Raw genomic sequence first — 16,016 nt, forward strand, 5'->3', positions numbered from 1 at the left:
AGTCTTGAGGGAAAAAAACAGAGCTGGAGGAATCAGACTGCCTGACTTCAGACTATACTACAAAGCTACAGTAATCAAGACAGTATGGTACTGGCACAAAAACAGAAATATAGATCAATGGAACAGGATAGAAAGCCCAGAGATAAACCCACGCACCTATGGTCAACTAATCTATGACAAAGGAGGCAAGGATATACAATGGAGAAAAGACAGTCTCTTCAATAAAATTAGAAATGAAAACGGAAATGCTGGGAATACTGGACAGCTACATGTAAAAGAATGAAATTAGAACACTCCCTAACAGCATACACAAAAATAAACTCAAAATGGATTAGAAACCTAAATGTAAGACTGGACACTATAAAACTCTTAGCGGAAAATATAGGAAGAACACTCTTTGACGTAAATCACAGCAAGATCTTTTTTGATCCACCTACTAGAGTAATGGAAATAAAACCAAAAAGAAACAAATGGGACCTAATGAAACTTAAAAGCTTTTGCACAGCAAAGGAAACTACAAACAAGACGAAAAGACAACCTTCAGAATGGGAGAAAATATTTGTAAATGAATCAACGGACAAAGGATTAATCTCCAAAATATATAAACAGCCCATGCAGCTCAGTATTAAAAAAACAAACAACCCAATCCAAAAATGGGCAGAAGACCTAAATAGACATTTCTCCAAAGAAGACATACAGATGGCCAAGAAGCACATGAAAAGCTGCTCAACATCACTAATTATTAGAGAAATGCAAATCAAAACTATGATGAGGTATCACCTCACACCAGTTAGAATGGGCATCATCAGAAAATCTACAAACAGCAAATGCTGGAGAGGGTGTGGAGAAAAGGGAACCCTATTGCACTGTTGGTGGGAATGTAAATTGATACAGCCACTATGGAGAATAGTATGGAGGTTCCTTAGAAAACTAAAAACAGAATTACCATATGACCCAGCAATCCCACTCCTGGGCATATACTCCGAGAAAACCATGATTCAAAAAGACAAATGCACCCCAATGTTCATTGCAGCACTGTTTACAATAGCCAGGTCATGGAAGCAACCTAAATGCCCATCGACAGACGAATGGATAAAGAAGATGTGATACATATATACAATGGAATATTACTCAGCCATAAAAAGGAACGAAATTGGGTCATTTGTAGAGACGTGGATGAATCTAGAGACTGTCATACAGAGTGTAGTATGTCAGAAAGAGAAAAACAAATATCGTATATTAGTGCATATATGTGGAACCTAGAAAAATGGTACAGATGAATCAGTTTGCAGGGCAGAAACAGAGACACAGATGTAGAGAAGAAACGTATGGACACCAAGGGGGAAAAGTGGTGGGGAGGGTGGTGGTGTGATGAACTGGGAGATTGGGATTGACATGTATACACTGATGTGTATAACATTGATGACTAATAAGAACCTGCTGTATAAAAATAAAATAACATAAAATTCAAATATTATAAAAAAATAATGGCGAGCTCAGAGCTCAGCCTTTTAATCAGGGTTCACTCCTGAGTTCATGTGGAAAGCCTCTGTATTTGCTGCTACTGATTTTCTTCTTCGACTTTAGACTCTTTCTTGTGTCCTAGCCTTTGTTGTCTAGAAAATACAGGACTAGATCCAAAGTATAAAAATCAGTTTTTAAGATTCTGACAGAAGTTACTATGGAGAAATGTTTGGTCAGGAAATAGGATTAGAATGTACATTTTTTTAATCCTGACACTTTTAAGTTGCTTATATTTTAATAAAATATCTTTAAATATAAGAAACTGCCATTCTTGCCCATATGTATCAGCTTATTCCTCTTTCTAACACTTGTTTGCAAAATACCAGGATATAATTATTGCCTGAAAAAAATCCATGATTATCTTTTTATATAGAAGAATATGATTTCTTAATACTGTAGCCTATTAGTAGCATTTTTTTAAATTTAATTAATTAATTTATTTATTTATTTTTGGCTGTGTTGGGTCTTCGTTTCTGTGCGAGGGCTTTCTCTAGTTGTGGCAAGTGGGGGCCACTCTTCATCGCGGTGTGCGGGCCTTTCATTATCGCGGCCTCTCTTGTTGCCAAGCACAGGCTCCAGACGCGCAGGCTCAGCAATTGTGGCTCACGGCCCTAGTCGCTCCGCGGCATGTGGGATCTTCCCAGACCAGGGCTCGAACCCGTGTCCCCTGCATTGGCAGGCAGATTCTCAACCACTGCGCCACCAGGGAAGCCCAGTAGTTTTGTTTTTGTTACCTGGTTTCAAATGAGTAGTAGTCTAAAAACTGGGGGAGTATCTCATTGTAGCTAAATTTTTACAGGTCCAATCTTTACCTAACATTTTTCATTATTAGATGAGTAGCAGATTTTATAATGGGTTTATCACATCCTTAGGAATTTTCTTCATAGAGTCTCTTTCTAGAGCACTTCTAAAGAGAAAAACTGATTTTAACTTAAATCACTAGGAATCTGCTTCTGGGAATAAAAAGAATATTTTAATTATCAAAACTGGGTAAGAGTCAGGAAGGAAATACCTGTTAGCTGTAAACTGGGGTGTTTTGTTAGAAATTTATATTGATTATATTTACATAAAGAGAAGCATTGTGGTATTTTAAAAAATCATCTTAAAGATTAATCTGTATGTTTTTCTGTTACTTTAAAATTCTATTTGGCATCATCCTAAAAAGTAATTGTACTAACAGACTGCTATTTTATTTTGTGTTTCTCATAAAACATCTTCCTATGTGATAGTTGCTAGACATTAATATCTGGTTATCAATAAATTAGGCTGTTTTGTGAGTTTGTTCTTGAAAATCCTTGACTTTTCTGATTGTGATTCACCACTTTATTATACCCCAAAATAATCTAAAGTGGTGTCACTGTTTTAGTGAGTATCCCAGAAATAAACTTAGCCAAAAATTGTCACCATTATGTAACGTAGTGGAAGGGAAAAAAAAAGAAGAATTAATGCTTGGAAAGCACAGGCTCCCTATTGTTTTCCTTTAAGACAAAAATAGAATAAATGTAATGCCTGCAAGTTGTTTCATGCTCAAGTGCTGCATTTAGTCTCAGTAGGCTTGGTGTTGGTAGAGAAAGACTAAGTTCTATTCTTGAATCTGGACATGAGGCTTGACTCCATAATTTCTGAGTGCCAGAGAGGTGGATAAGCCACCTCTCTGAGCAGATTTGTACAAAATGGGTGGAGTCTGAATTAAGGTTCTTTTGTGTGACCCTCCCACAACTCAGGGATTTGACCAGAGAGACAGGAAACCGAGTGTGTCCTCTACTGCCAACACCACCCATCAGGTATTTTTAAAAAATGGATGTTTCCACCCGAACAGAACATTTTAATAAAAACATTGATATGGACCATAACAAGGCTTTTTAACAGAGACTTAAAGTCCTTTTTGTCTTCCTTTAAAGCTGCTTTATTTTTCTTTCTGTGGTGCTGTATAAAATCTCATCAATATACAAAATCATTCTGAGCTCAGATTTTCTCATTTTCTCTGGATGAGAGCTTTGATTAGCTTTTTGCAAGTTCTTCATTAGTAATTGGCTTGTGTTTTTGTTTTTGTTTTTGGCTGTTGTCTCTAATAAGTTTATGTTCTATCAAAGAATTCTTTGAGGATGGTCTGAAATATGCTATTCCATGTTATGTTACAGAATATTACAATTTAATATTGTTTATAAAATGCAACCAACAAGTGCTATTAGCATTAAATGCTCATTTCTTCCTTTTGATGCTGAGGGCTGGGGTGGGTTGTTCCATCTTATCATCATGCCTGACCTAGTTGTGCAGTCATTCCTGTTTAATTAATAGGCATTTACATAAGCTCTTTTTTCCCCCAGCAAGCTTTATAATCGTCTTGTTGGTTATCTCCTTTCACCCTGTGAAGTATCAGCAGTGCTATTTCCACTTTGCATATCAAAATACAGAAAGATTAAATTATGTACAACAAATTGATAAGTGAATAAGTTTGAGAATGCAGAGTTCTGGCATATTAATGGTGTTGCTTAAAGCAACAACCCATATAGACTCTATAAATATATTAAAACTCTGCTCTCTAATCCAGGAGTTGCAGTTGGGACTCTCAGCAGCCCAAGGAGGGAGCCCTTTGTAGATTTATGCAGGGGTGGGAGAATTAGTTTCTGGACTCCCTCTGGAGCCATGAAAAGAAAGTTTTTGTTAGCAGAAGAGGTCGTATCTGAGGACTATTGCTCTGGTGTCTGTAATTTTTAATAAAAATTCTAGGAAATCTAGTGGCTTCTGTGCAACATATGAATTTGAGGAACTGTCTATTTTTTTTAAAATCCACCTTTCCAAACACCACTAGAATTTTATTCCCAATTAACTGGCCACAAAATGTCAACAGGTACAGCTAGAGCAAAGCATAGCTTGGGGACCTTTCTTGGGTACTTGGGCATGACTTTCATTTCTTTCCACATATTTTTTTTCTTAAATATTTTCTCACTGTCTTTCTAACTATATCCTCATGCACTTATTAGGGGTAAAAATGTGTACCAGGGTATATCTTCTTTCCCCCCTTTTTCCCTGTCTTTTTTTTAAAACTATAAGAGAGGATTGCTCGAACTTCAAACCTTCTTTTTCTTGTGTAGGTGTTGATTATTTCCAGTAAATACTTTGGAACTTACAGGGATTGCCTCAATCATTTAACAACACACCAAAAAAACAAAACAAACAAACAAACATAAAAAAACAGGCATTTTTTTTCTTCTTCAGTTTACCAAACTTGTTAGTCTTACTCAAAAGATGGAAGTCTCTGTGCCTCTCACTGAACTCCCTTCCCATTAAACTTAGAGTAGCCTCTTTCTGTCTTCAATTCTACTGGCACACTCTTCCCCTGCTCGAAGTCCTGCCCATCCTTTAGGGTCTGGACCAGGTTAAATACCACATCTTCAGGAAATCTTTGCTACTCGCTCCTCCTCCCAGACAAAACTGACCTTTTCTTTCTCTGAGTTCCTATATTCCTGGGTTTGTGCCTTTTAAATGTTGTGTATTATAGTGATTTCTGTAATCCTCGCATTGCAGCCGTCCTAACGGGAGCATGGGGAGAAATGAGGCGAGGAGATGACCTATTTCATTTGAGTCAAGGTCGCTCTCAGCTCATGGAAATTTATACACCCTGTGTTCAGTTTGGTGTTTCCCATTGCAGAGCACTCAACGTAGCATTATAGGAATCACACAACTACAATAAGCATTAGCTCTGCTGGGTGAAAATAGTAGTTGAGTTCCAGGCATCAGGATATCATGATACCTGGATACCACGAGTATCATTCCAGGGAACAAACCTTCTCTCCATGTGTGGGGTCTCAGGCTTGGCCACCTCTGCATTGTGGTTTTCCTTTAGTTTACTGGTGAGCTCCTCTATGGCCTCAGGTACTTATATGTCTTCCTTAGGAAACCCTCCATCCTACAGTGGGGAGCAACTCATTCTATGCTAGTGCCACTGTGATCACCTACACAGTTTTCTGTGGAGTGTGAAGCCTCCCCATGCCTTGTTTCCAAATGCTGAAAAAAAAAAAAAATCCCTCCCACCGAGGGCGTCTCTCTTGCCAGCTTTTCTTGTTACTGGTCACAAGTCCTATTATTCATCCCCATCATTAGACCAGGTGACACTGCTATTCTCCCTGGGGATCTGCTTTTCCATTCTCTTTAGAAATCCTAAGGGAAAGGAAGTGAGTAGTGACAAACTTACTTTACCTTTGGAACTCTCTGCCCTTGAGGTGCGATCTGGGACTTTGAGTCCTGGGCATGTAACTGACTGTAAACCTCAGGAGTTGAGATAACAGGATGTTGTTTTATATCTTTCTAGTACTTCAAACTAAAAGTAACCTCTATGAGGGCAGATTTTGCTTCTGTCTTGAGTGTACTTATATTTCCAGTGCCTAGAACAGTGCCTGGTACATAGAACAGGCTCCATAAATATTCGTTGAATAAATGAGTGGGGAGGTGGATGGCTAGATGGACGAATGTTTAGCATAGAGTCTTACCCACATTAGGTATTCAGTGCTGTTTATTGAATGCATGAGCAAAAATTGCATGAAGTAATAAACGAGTGAGTTAAGTAGAAAGGCATGAGCTTATTACACATTTTAGTAGTATTTGATCTGCTTCTAAGTCTGAGTAACAAACCTTAGGGGAATATGGTGGCATGGCAGAGGGAAGGCTAATTCACAGAACTAAAATATGCATCTTGCATCAGTTTTTAAAAATGGTAATGAAGGATATTATTTTTATGTAGAAACCAGTAGATTTTAGAATATATTGTATAGTTGACATAAGTTTTTTACGTAGAGAGTTATTCCTAACCATACCCTCAAACTCTCCTTTGTTCTTAGGTACACTTTGGAGGAAATATTTCAGAAAACAGATATTGAATTTCTTATCTGGGGACTCTTATAAATGTACAGGAGGTGCTGCCCCTGGTTTTGTGCCAAGGAGAGAGAATGTTTTGGTCTCTTTCATGGAGGCCATTGGTGATTCCTGCACAAATATTCCCCTTTATGGAACAGGCTGCATGTGCCAGTAATAATTTACTTTGGCATAGTAGGATGTCTTTTTCTATGCAGTAATTTCACAAATTATTGTCGAGTGCCTACTAGATGAAAGGCACTGTCCTGGATGCTGAGATTAAAATAGTAATCAGAATATTTCTTCTGCCCTCAAGAAATTATAGTAGAGGAGGACTCCTGTAAACAGTCAATCTCCTATACAGAACAGTGAGGAATTAAGCAGTAGGCTTAAGCATGGGTGCAGTGGGAACACAGAGGGAGGGCACCTGATACACAGTTGGGGTAAAAAAAGCTGAGATCTGTAGGGAAGAAAAGGACATTAGTAGGTGGTGGGGGGAGGGTGTTCCCGGCAGAGAGAACTTCATGTTCAAATGTCTGGAGGTAAGAAAAAGCATTGTGTTCAGGGAACAGCAAGAAGTGTCATGATAAACTGTACATAAATATAGGTAAATATCTGGTTTTCTAATTCTGAAGAGGATTTTTTTTTTTATTGGAGTATAGTTGCTTTTACAATGTTGTGTTAGTTTCTGCTGTACGGTGAAGTGAATCAGCTATATGTATGCATTTATCCCCTCCTTCTTGGACCTCCCTCCCCCCCCATCCCACCCATCTAGGTCATCACAGAGCACCAAGCTGAGCTCCCTGTGCTAGATAGCAGGTTCCCACTACCTATCTATTTTACACATGGTAGTATATTTATGTCAAACCTAATCTCCCAATTCAGCCCACCCTCCCCTTCCAACCCTGTATCCACACATCCATTCTCTATGTCTGCATTTCTACTCCTGCCCTGCAAATAGGTTCATCTGTACCATTTTTCTAGATTCCACATATATGTGTTAATATATATTTGTTTTTCTCTTTCTGACTTATGAAGAGGATTTTTTAAACATAAAAATGATAAAAGAAATAACAAAGGAGAAAAATTATTGATTTAATTATTTAAGAATACATTTCATATCTAAATCATCATGAAAATAATTTTATGACAAATAATCTGGAAATAAAAAATGTTTTGACTGTTTCAGCAACTTTTATGAGAGCAAGGGTAATCTGTTTATGTACCATTGTATTACTAACATTTGACCCAGTGCATGGCTCACAATGGTGGTTGAATGAATGAAAAGAATCAATATCCTCAAAAGATACTAAAGAACTAATATAAATGAATAAGAAAACCAAACAAATTATATGAAAGGAAATAATAAAAATAAGTGCAGAAATTAGTAAAACAGAAGACAAAGATCTGATTGACAAAAGACACATATGATGGGACTGGCACATAGTAGGCACTCGATAAATATCTGTTCAGTGAATAAAAAGCAACAGAAAACTATAAACATGTGTATAAAAGATCTGAAAGGGAATTCACCAAACGGAATAAATCTGAGTTGGGCAGTTTTAGATAATTCTGTTTTTATTCATTGTTCTTTTCTGTATTTTCTGAACTCTCCATGTATTGCTCTTATAATTTTTATGAAAATACATTAATTTGAAATTTGAAAAAATAGATTTTTAAAGAAGTGGACTGGAGAGGATTAAAACCAGGGACGATCCTTGACACGAGCTCTGGTCAGTGGGATGAGGAGGTACGGTGTATGAGCATGCACTTTGGATGCTCACTTGGACGACTGTAAGGCATAATCTCTTGGAACTTGTTCTCCAAAGTGGCAATAATAAAGCCTATCTCAAAGAGTTATTGGGAAAGGGGACCCCTGCAAAGCTCTTAGTACAGTGCCTGATACTGTAGGTGCTCAGTGGCCATTTTCCTTCCCTAGCCTGAGGAGGCAGGATGAGGGAGATACCCTTCTCCATTTCTAAGGAATGTGCCCCGAGTGGAAGGCAAATTTGATCAGTCTGGAATATGAAACTGGATGAAAGCTTAGCACGTGAAATTATATTTGTGCCGTCCTGGAGAGCCAAGAAAATTAAGAAATGAACCAAGTAACTCATCATATTTATTAGATGTAAGAATGAAGGTGCAGTATTATCATTTCCTTATGATAGTCATATCTAATAGTTCTGAAACCAATTCACAGTATTCATGTCAGACTTATTTTATGAGACATTTAACCATTGCTAAATTAAATTTCATAAGAGAATGTGCTAAATTAAATTTCATAAGAGAATGTGCCACTATAACTCCTCTGGAGTTACAGAGATAGAAATCTGACCCATCATTTCTACTTTCACGGAAAACCATTTAGCAGAACTTTGTTCCAGTAGAAGTGTTTATTCAGTTGTAAGCCTAACACAGTTCATTGGCTGCCTGCATTTACACACTGACATTTTTCCCAGCGCAGATTTGCATCAGTTCATTAGTACTGACAGCAGATGGTAGCACTTTCACACAAATTTACCTTCTGAATTGATCTAAGAAATGTCACTAAAGAGATCCTGACAGTTTTGATGTTCTTCCATTTCTGAAAATGGTATGTTAAACAAATAAGGTGTAGGATTTTAGATTTTTTTAACTCCAACACATAATTCCTAAACCAAATAAAGATGCTTTTATCTCTGATTCTGGCTGTCTGAAGGAGAAAGTAGAAAATGCAGATAATCCTTCCTGATAGTGTAAACCTTAAAAAATCTCCACTGCAGAAAAAAGGCTTTTGAAGAATATTATCCAGATTGTCTACACTGATCAAATGCCTCAAATTATTTGTAAATTCTCTACCCTACTTTGTCTGAATACAAATTGCTTGGCTTACAGGATAAGCTCATTGAATGTGACTGAAAAAAATAGTATTGGATCAAGTCACAAGGCTAACTTTGATAAATAACATACTTAAAGGATTTATTTAACAACAAGAAGGACATTTTGAGTTCTAAATGCTCTCAAAAACAATACCTTTACTAACATTCTAATGGCAGGAAGACAAGTTAGTACTGACTTAATCTGGCTAAAATACAGTAACTTTGTTCCATATAGTTTTATTCCCTCCCTTCCTTTGTGCTATTATTGTCATGTATATTACATTTATGTATGTTATAAACCCAACACTACAGTATTATAATTTTTGCTTACATAATCCTATGTCTATTAAAGTAATTAAGAGAAGAAAATATACTTAACTCATTTTTTTATGTTTACCATTTATGATGCTTTTTATTTTTTCCTGTGGATTTGAGTTACCCTCTGGTATCTCAATAATACCCTCTGGTATTATTGCCTGAAGGACTTCCTTTAGTATATCTTATAGGCAAGTCAACTAGCAAGGAATTGTCTCAGTCTGTTCCTTGAGAATGTATTTACATTACCTTCATTTTTGAAGGACAGTTTTGCTGGATATAGAATTCTTGATTGACAGTTCTAGGGTTTTTTTTCCCCAGGACTTGAATATGTCTTTCTGCTGCTATGAGAAGCCAGCCATTATTGTATTCTTATTCCTCTTTATGTGATGAGTTCTTGCTCTCTTGCTACTTTTAAGATTTTCTCCTGTCTTTGGCTTTTGGACATTTGACTATGATGTGTATAGGTGTGGATTTTTGTGTTTCTACTTAGGGTTTGTTGAGCTGCTTGTATCTGTAGCTTAAATGTTTTTCATCAAAGTTTAGAACTTTTCAGCCAGTATTTCTTCAAACATTTTGCCTGCCCCTTTCTCTCTCCTTTCCTTCTCAGACTCCTACTATGGGTATGCTGGTATGCTTGGTATTGTCCCACAGGTCTCTGAGGCTTTGTTCTTTTTTCTTCATTTTTTTTTTTCCCTTCAGATTGAATAATTTCTATTAACATATCTTCAAAATCATTAATTCTTTTTATTGCCATCTCATATCTACTGTTGAACCCATCTAGTGAATTTTTAATTTCTGTATTGTACTTTCCAACTCCAAATTTTTGTTTGGTTCTTTTTATAGTTTGTGTTCTTTGATTGAGATTACCTATTTGCAGAGTCATTATCATAATTTTCCCCTTTTAACTCTTTAAATATAGTTTTCTTTAATTCTTCAAACATATTTATAATAGCTGCTTTGAATTCTATGTAAATCTGATAACCAGGCCCACTCAGAGTCAGTTTTTATTAATAGATTTTTTTCCCTTTGTATGTATCTTTTCTGTTTCTTTGCCTGTCTCATAAATTTCACTGAAAACGAGACAATTTAGATAATATATTGTAGCAATTCTGGATTCCTATATTTTTCCCTGAGGGTTGTCTCTTTGTTATTGTTGCTGTTGTTTTTGTTTGTTTGTTTTAGTAGCTTTCCTAGGTTTTACCTGCAAAATTTGCCTACTCTGTGTGGTCATTCATGTCTCTATTTTGTCTTTCATTCTGATTTTCATGTTTTTGCCTGACTTTCACAGGGTCACCAGCTCTATCTGCATACCTTGCTGGTTAGCCAATGATTGGACAGAGGTTGTGCTTATATACCTCAGGCCTATAAGCCTTTCCTCGTTTGTTCATGGATGTGTGTGTGGGTTGGGAGCACATCCAAATTTCAGTTAATGTTCAAGTTGTCATCAGCTTTTACTTTTCATCAGGCCTTCTTGTACCTCCCCTGAACATGTGCTTAGTTCCCATCAGCCCAGGATGCCTGGAGAACTTACCTAGCCCTTCTACAACTGTCTCACCTCCAAGATCTCCCTATTAGGTTTTGTTGCTAATGCCACCGGGCAGTAGTTTTCTTTGACTGTTGGAAATCAAGTCAGCCCTGCTAGCAGCACAGCTGCTGATTCTCGTGGCCAGCTCCACTCCCGTAAAACTTCCCTGTTGAGGAGCCAGGTGGAGGTGGGGGAGAGTATGAGAGTATTTCTAGGCAAGAAGGCTGAAGACTCTCTCTGTGTCTGACTTGAGGTTCTAGCAGCTTTTCATGAGTTAAACACGTATCAAATTTTTAATTTGCCTTTGGTTGATTTCCACATCCCAGAAGTGGGTTTTTTTTGACAATTTTGTTCAGTTTTATACTTGTTTTTCAAGGAAATTTGTTGACCTCTATATCATTCTGCTATAACTAGAAGTCTACTCCTATTGTTATTTATTTATAAAACTTTTCTCAAGAGATTACACAAATGTCCCTTATTATAATTCCTATTATAAGGAGATCAACATCTCATAGCTTGGCTTTTTTAAACCGAAGCATCTTACCAAAACAATATAATTTTTATGTTTAAAATACAATTTAAACATTTGTTTTTAAAGGCAGTCGTTGATTTAAATATATTCTAATTATATAAATATAAGTTCTTAACATAATAAAAGACAAAGAATTTTTTTTAATGTTGCCAAACCTGTATTAAAGAACTGTCCAAGCTGATCTAAAAGCTCTTCTAAGGCATGAAAGTCCCTATTATTTAAAAAAGTGTTTCACATAAGCATTACCTTGCATTTTATTAGAATATAACCTTAAATGCTAATATAACTTTTTATTTTGTTTGAGGAAAAATGAATATTAAAATGCTGTAGATTACTGAAGGGTTTTTGAAGTGCCTGAATTTGTATTTTAATTTAAATTCTTTAAATTCTTTTCCATTAATTTGTCCTGAATACCAATATATTGATAATTCTAATTGCCATATATATTGTATATAGACTTTTTACTAATTTAGAGTTTTCTTGCCCTTGGTTATAATCAGTTGTCAAATGTTCGTAAACATTTAGACACTGGTCAGTGATATTTTTCCTGTGCTGCATAACTCTATAGGAGTTTTTTGTTTTTACATATTGAAATTGGACTTTGTTATAGGGTATTATAAGACCATATTCTGGATGTCTGGGTGCTATTATCCTTGTCTGTTTAGATAACAATGGGTTTAATAATAATAGCCAACTAAGTGCTTATTATATATGTCAGGCACTATTTTGAACAGTTTTCTGGCATTTTTTCATTGAATTATCACAGTCAATCTATGAGGTAGATACTATCATTAGTCCCAGTTACCAGATGAGGAAATAGAGACATGAAATGATTAAGTGGTTTGCCTCAAAGCTCACAGCTACCAAGTAGTGGAGCAGAACTTAAGTCTTAACTACAGATCCCAAGCCTGCTCTTATCTACTTGCTATATGGAGTGAGCAAAAGATGACTTGTAGACATGAAGTCCAAGTCTTTACTAAGGAGCATCAAATAAGCAGAGCTACAATGTGACATGGGCCGACATCTGCTTAGAAAATGGACCCCTGAACTTTAAGTGTGTCTGTAACTCTCAGATGTATGTTATACTCTGATGTGGTTATTCTTGTGAGGTCTTGTAAATGTTAGGCCACAGACCTGTAAGGAAGAGGCAAGGTCTTGTCTGTATGATGAAGCGTTCCTCATGAGAGTTACCATCTCCTCAAGGAGACTGAATTATTAGGGGTTAAGATTCTTGGAGGACACTCTTGCATAGTTGTTGTGAGTGCTTCCATCCACCATGCAGGCCAGAAAGGGAAAGCCCAGCCAAGATCTCTTCCAGTGTCCCCCATGACTCAAATGGGCCTGGGAGCCCCAGTATTCTACCACTCTGGATCTTTTAGAGCCCTGTTGCTTAGTGTTCTGTTACCCTTTCAGTATTCCCAGGCTTTCAGTAGAGTCTTGTTTGACTAGTCCATTCCACCTCAGCTACAGGAAACTTGGGCTCAAGTGTTTAAAGTTGGAGGAGTTTCCCCATGAGCATGAGAGTGGCCATGGGAAACAAGGGCTGCCAAGGGAAGGGTGAGTCCTGGAGGAGTGGAGGCATGGCTGAGCTGACTCTCCCCTTTATGAGTGTTCCATGTAATGCCGTCCTTGGAGGTCTAGGTTTCATTTTATTAAAGAAGGTAACATGTCTTCACAGATTTGGTTACTGCTCTTCATTCCTTCCAATGTTTACTACACAAGTAATCCAAAAAGAATTTAGACTAAATTTAACCTTTTAAATCTCAGCTCTATAAACAATAATTATTTTAGTCTAGGATGATTCTAAAATTCTTTCGCATTTCCTCTGTACATTTCCCATACTCATTTCCCTTTATGGTCTTCTGTATCCATCAAGTTTCTCTGCACAGTTGGGTTTTTCTTGCCATTCTGATCTCTGTTTAAAGATCACCTCTTCAGTAAGGCCTTCCCTTTCACCAAATCTAAATTATTACCACAGTCCCTCCAAAATCACATTACCCTGTTTTGTTTTATTCATAGCACTTACTGTTATCTAGATTATCCTGTTTACTTATTTGTTCTATGTGTTTATTGGCTGTCTCCTGCACTGGAATGTAAGTTCCATGGGATCAGGGACTTGGTTTATCTTAGAGATAGTGATCTCTGTAACTAGATCCAGAACTATTCCTGGAAGACACATAAGAGATGATCACTAGATATGTGATGAATTAATAAATATTAGTTTAAGGCAGGTAAGGGGAGCCAGAATCAAGTTGGACAGGAGGACTTGCGATAAGCATAACACATCTGGGGCTGTGACCCCAGCATCTGGTTAGGGACAGAAATGAGGGGTAGGGAGAGAGCAGGAGATGGGAGCTCAAGCTCTGTGTGAGAATCAGGACCCTGGGCAGAGACATCTGGAGATGGCACTCAGGGAGACATATTCCAACCTACTCCCAGCGGATAGCTCAGCCCTCGCCACACACGCACACGCGCGCTCACAAACACATGCATCTCCACGCCCGATGTCACCCATACAAATGGAACTATTCCTCCCATTTCTTATGGTTGGGTGTGTTCACTTGTGCACAGCCATGAATGTTTTAGGGTTGGACAGTGGAGGCAGCAGGATATAATTCTTCCCATGGACAGCCCTGAGTTCAGCTTCTCCTTGGACTGGCTGAGAAGAGAAGAAGCCAGGAGAAGAAGCTAGTCAGCCCCTAGTCGAGATCCAGCCTACAGGCTTGTTTTATTTGGCCCGCACCATGTTTTTAAAAAATTGTGCCCATTTTTAAATTTAGGGGGTTTTGCATAAAAATCTGGATTTCTAGGTTATTTTGACAAATGGGGAGACCTGGCACACCAAGCCTGCACCCCACGTGGTGCAGCTGGCTGAAGCAGAGTGGCAAAAACAGCCTCGGCTGGGCTCTCCAGGTCCCCACAGTCCTCGTCACCTGCTGGTGTAGTTAATTGGCCTCACTGCTTCGGGTCACCTGCCTGGTCTTCATAGGTAGCTGTCTTGGTCTCTTTGGGCGGCTATAGCAAAATACCACAGATTGGGTAGTTGATATACAACAGAAAGTTATTTCTCACAGTTCTGGAGCCCTTTTCCAGGTTGCAGACTTCTCTCTGTGTCCTCACATGGCAGAAAGGGGCAAGCTAGCCCTCTGGAGCCTCTTTTATAAAGGCATTAATCTCATCATGAGGGCTCCACCCTCATGACCTAAGCTCTTCCCAAAGGCCCTACCTCCTAATACCATCACACTGGGCATTAGGATTTCAGTGTATGAATTTGTGGGAACACAAACATTCAGATCATAGCAGTATTTGGGTTTGCAATCTCTGGCATAATGGCTAATGCACAATGTAAGCAATTGATAAATTTATCAACAATAATTGGTTTTGCATTGGTAGAATTTATGCATAGATCACTCACTATATAGAAACCTTCTAGGGCTCCCCAATGCTTGCCAAATGATGTCCACATCCCTAACTTGGCAGCAGTCTGACCTCTATCTTACATCCAGTCACTCTCTCATAAAGGCAGTGGAGTTCCGTCTTACGGACTTTGAACTTACGGAAACAGCCCCGTAAGCTTGGGGGAGACAGAAGGAGAGACATAGATAAACAGAGAAACTCAGGGAGAGACAGACAGAAGCAGTGCAATTTAAATAGTGCCAGCCGTTCCCCTCTTCCACCCTACCCCCTATCCCGTCTACTCACTGGACATGTGCCCACTGGCACTGGATGCAGTTAGGCCTGAAGCAATTAATATGTTGACAAAATTTATGTAAGAAAACATGTGAATGATTTTGGTCCCCTTACCATTGACAAAGAGATGAATGAAATGCATTGTTCAGATGGTCAGCCTCCTGGACTTCATGGATATCCTTGAGTTAAAACTGAAGAATAATTATAGGCCAAAGGAAACACTAGCTAAAGAACAGTTAGAGGGAACTGATAAATGTATCTGCAGCTTGTATTGAGTGCCTGTCCTTTATCAATAAATCGTTTCTTCTCACCAACTTTTTCTCATGTTTGGGTTATGAATTATATTTCAAAATAGGAATCAATCTGTATCTTAATTTTATAACTTGAAATTTAAAACAAACCTTTATCTTAAAGGAGTAAACCAGATTATGGATGTTAACTTTTTCAAAGTAACTTAAGGTGGCAATCCTGGGCCAACTCTGATTCTTACAGGAGCATCCGATACTTGGACAACCCTTTTTTGTACTTCATCCCTGCAAGACGAATGAATTCATGACTCCTGTGTTAAAAAATTCTCAGAAATTCAATAGGTAAGAAACACCATCAAGCTACATTGGCTTTCACTCTTATTTTAAAAGTGTAAATCTTTTTATGTGATTCTAAAAGCTAAGCTAAAAAAGAAATATTCTTTGTAATAATAATAATGGCTAACATTTAT

General features: G+C 37.7%; 1 protein-coding gene across 15 annotated transcripts in view; it reads left to right on the top strand.

Annotated features, from left to right (window-relative positions):
* The window catches only part of ATG10 (autophagy related 10), a 247,603-nt gene that overhangs the window by 217,184 nt on the left and 14,403 nt on the right, over window positions 1–16,016 (top strand). For all 15 annotated transcript variants that reach the window (XR_011073088.1, XR_011073086.1, XR_011073085.1 and 12 more), the window contains one exon: window positions 15,791–15,888. Coding sequence is in view for 6 of the 15 variants with exons in the window: in XM_068535601.1 (XP_068391702.1) it covers window positions 15,791–15,888 (98 nt within the window). In the remaining 9 variants the exon portion in view is untranslated. The remainder of the gene's footprint in view (window positions 1–15,790; window positions 15,889–16,016) is intronic.

Source organism: Eschrichtius robustus, chromosome 2 (genome assembly GCF_028021215.1).
Source record: "Eschrichtius robustus isolate mEscRob2 chromosome 2, mEscRob2.pri, whole genome shotgun sequence".
Classification (NCBI taxonomy): domain Eukaryota; kingdom Metazoa; phylum Chordata; class Mammalia; order Artiodactyla; family Eschrichtiidae; genus Eschrichtius; species Eschrichtius robustus.